The sequence below is a fragment of the Colobus angolensis genome, unplaced genomic scaffold (genome assembly GCF_000951035.1).
Source record: "Colobus angolensis palliatus isolate OR3802 unplaced genomic scaffold, Cang.pa_1.0 Scaffold77, whole genome shotgun sequence".
In the NCBI taxonomy this organism is placed as follows: Eukaryota; Metazoa; Chordata; class Mammalia; order Primates; family Cercopithecidae; genus Colobus; species Colobus angolensis.
Genome location: NW_012121487.1, coordinates 1,458,724 through 1,459,377, shown reverse-complemented (window position 1 = coordinate 1,459,377; position 654 = coordinate 1,458,724). Strand labels below are relative to the sequence as shown.

The following is a 654-nucleotide window of genomic DNA, read 5'->3' as shown; positions in this document are numbered from 1 at the left end:
TATGGTGTCCTCTAATCGAATCCCTCCCTGGAAACAGGAAAAACAGGCATCATCCTCATGAGAGCCATTGTACAGATGAGGAAACTGAGACTTGGCGGGAAAGTGGTTAACCCAAGGTCACAAAACGCCATCAGAGAAAGGGCTGAAACGAGAATCCCCGCCACTTGCATTCCGGTCCCCGGCTTCCACCCCGACCACACACCCCTCAGTATGAAGACGCCGCATGCCCACCCCCACGGGAAGTAGGGGCTCCGGTATCCTGCGCCGAAGACTAGCATGGGGGCGCAGGATAAAGACTTCACGGCGAAGACCGCACTTCTTTCTTCTCTGTCCATGGAGCGGTAGGCACGCTCGCCACGGCTTGGGGGCGGGGGAAGCAGGGCCCGAGGCAGGAAACAGCGTTCTGCGCGGGTAGCCCCTGGGAGCACGCGGCGCCGGGTCACGTGAGAGGGGAGCGCAGGCAAAAAGGCGCCGCGCGCAAGCACGCACGACGTACGCAAACACGCACAGAGGCGCTCACAGAGGCAAGCCCCAGACCCCGGGTCACATGTGGAGGGTGGCAGGCGAGAACAGGGGGGCGGGAAAGACGGAGAGATCACGTGGAGGAGGCCACAGCAGGGAAGTCACGTGAGGGGGACGGAGGCGGGGCCGCCC

The 654-nt window shown here is 62.7% G+C and overlaps 1 protein-coding gene across 1 annotated transcript in view; it reads left to right on the top strand.

Moving 5' to 3' along the window:
* The first annotated feature begins 223 nt into the window (after nt 1–223).
* Nucleotides 224–654, top strand: part of UBE2Q1 (ubiquitin-conjugating enzyme E2Q family member 1) — an 11,158-nt gene continuing 10,727 nt past the window's right edge. Inside the window, exons 1-2 of the mRNA XM_011928497.1 lie at nt 224–254; nt 340–492. Of these exons, the coding sequence (XP_011783887.1) occupies nt 224–254; nt 340–492 (184 nt within the window). The remainder of the gene's footprint in view (nt 255–339; nt 493–654) is intronic.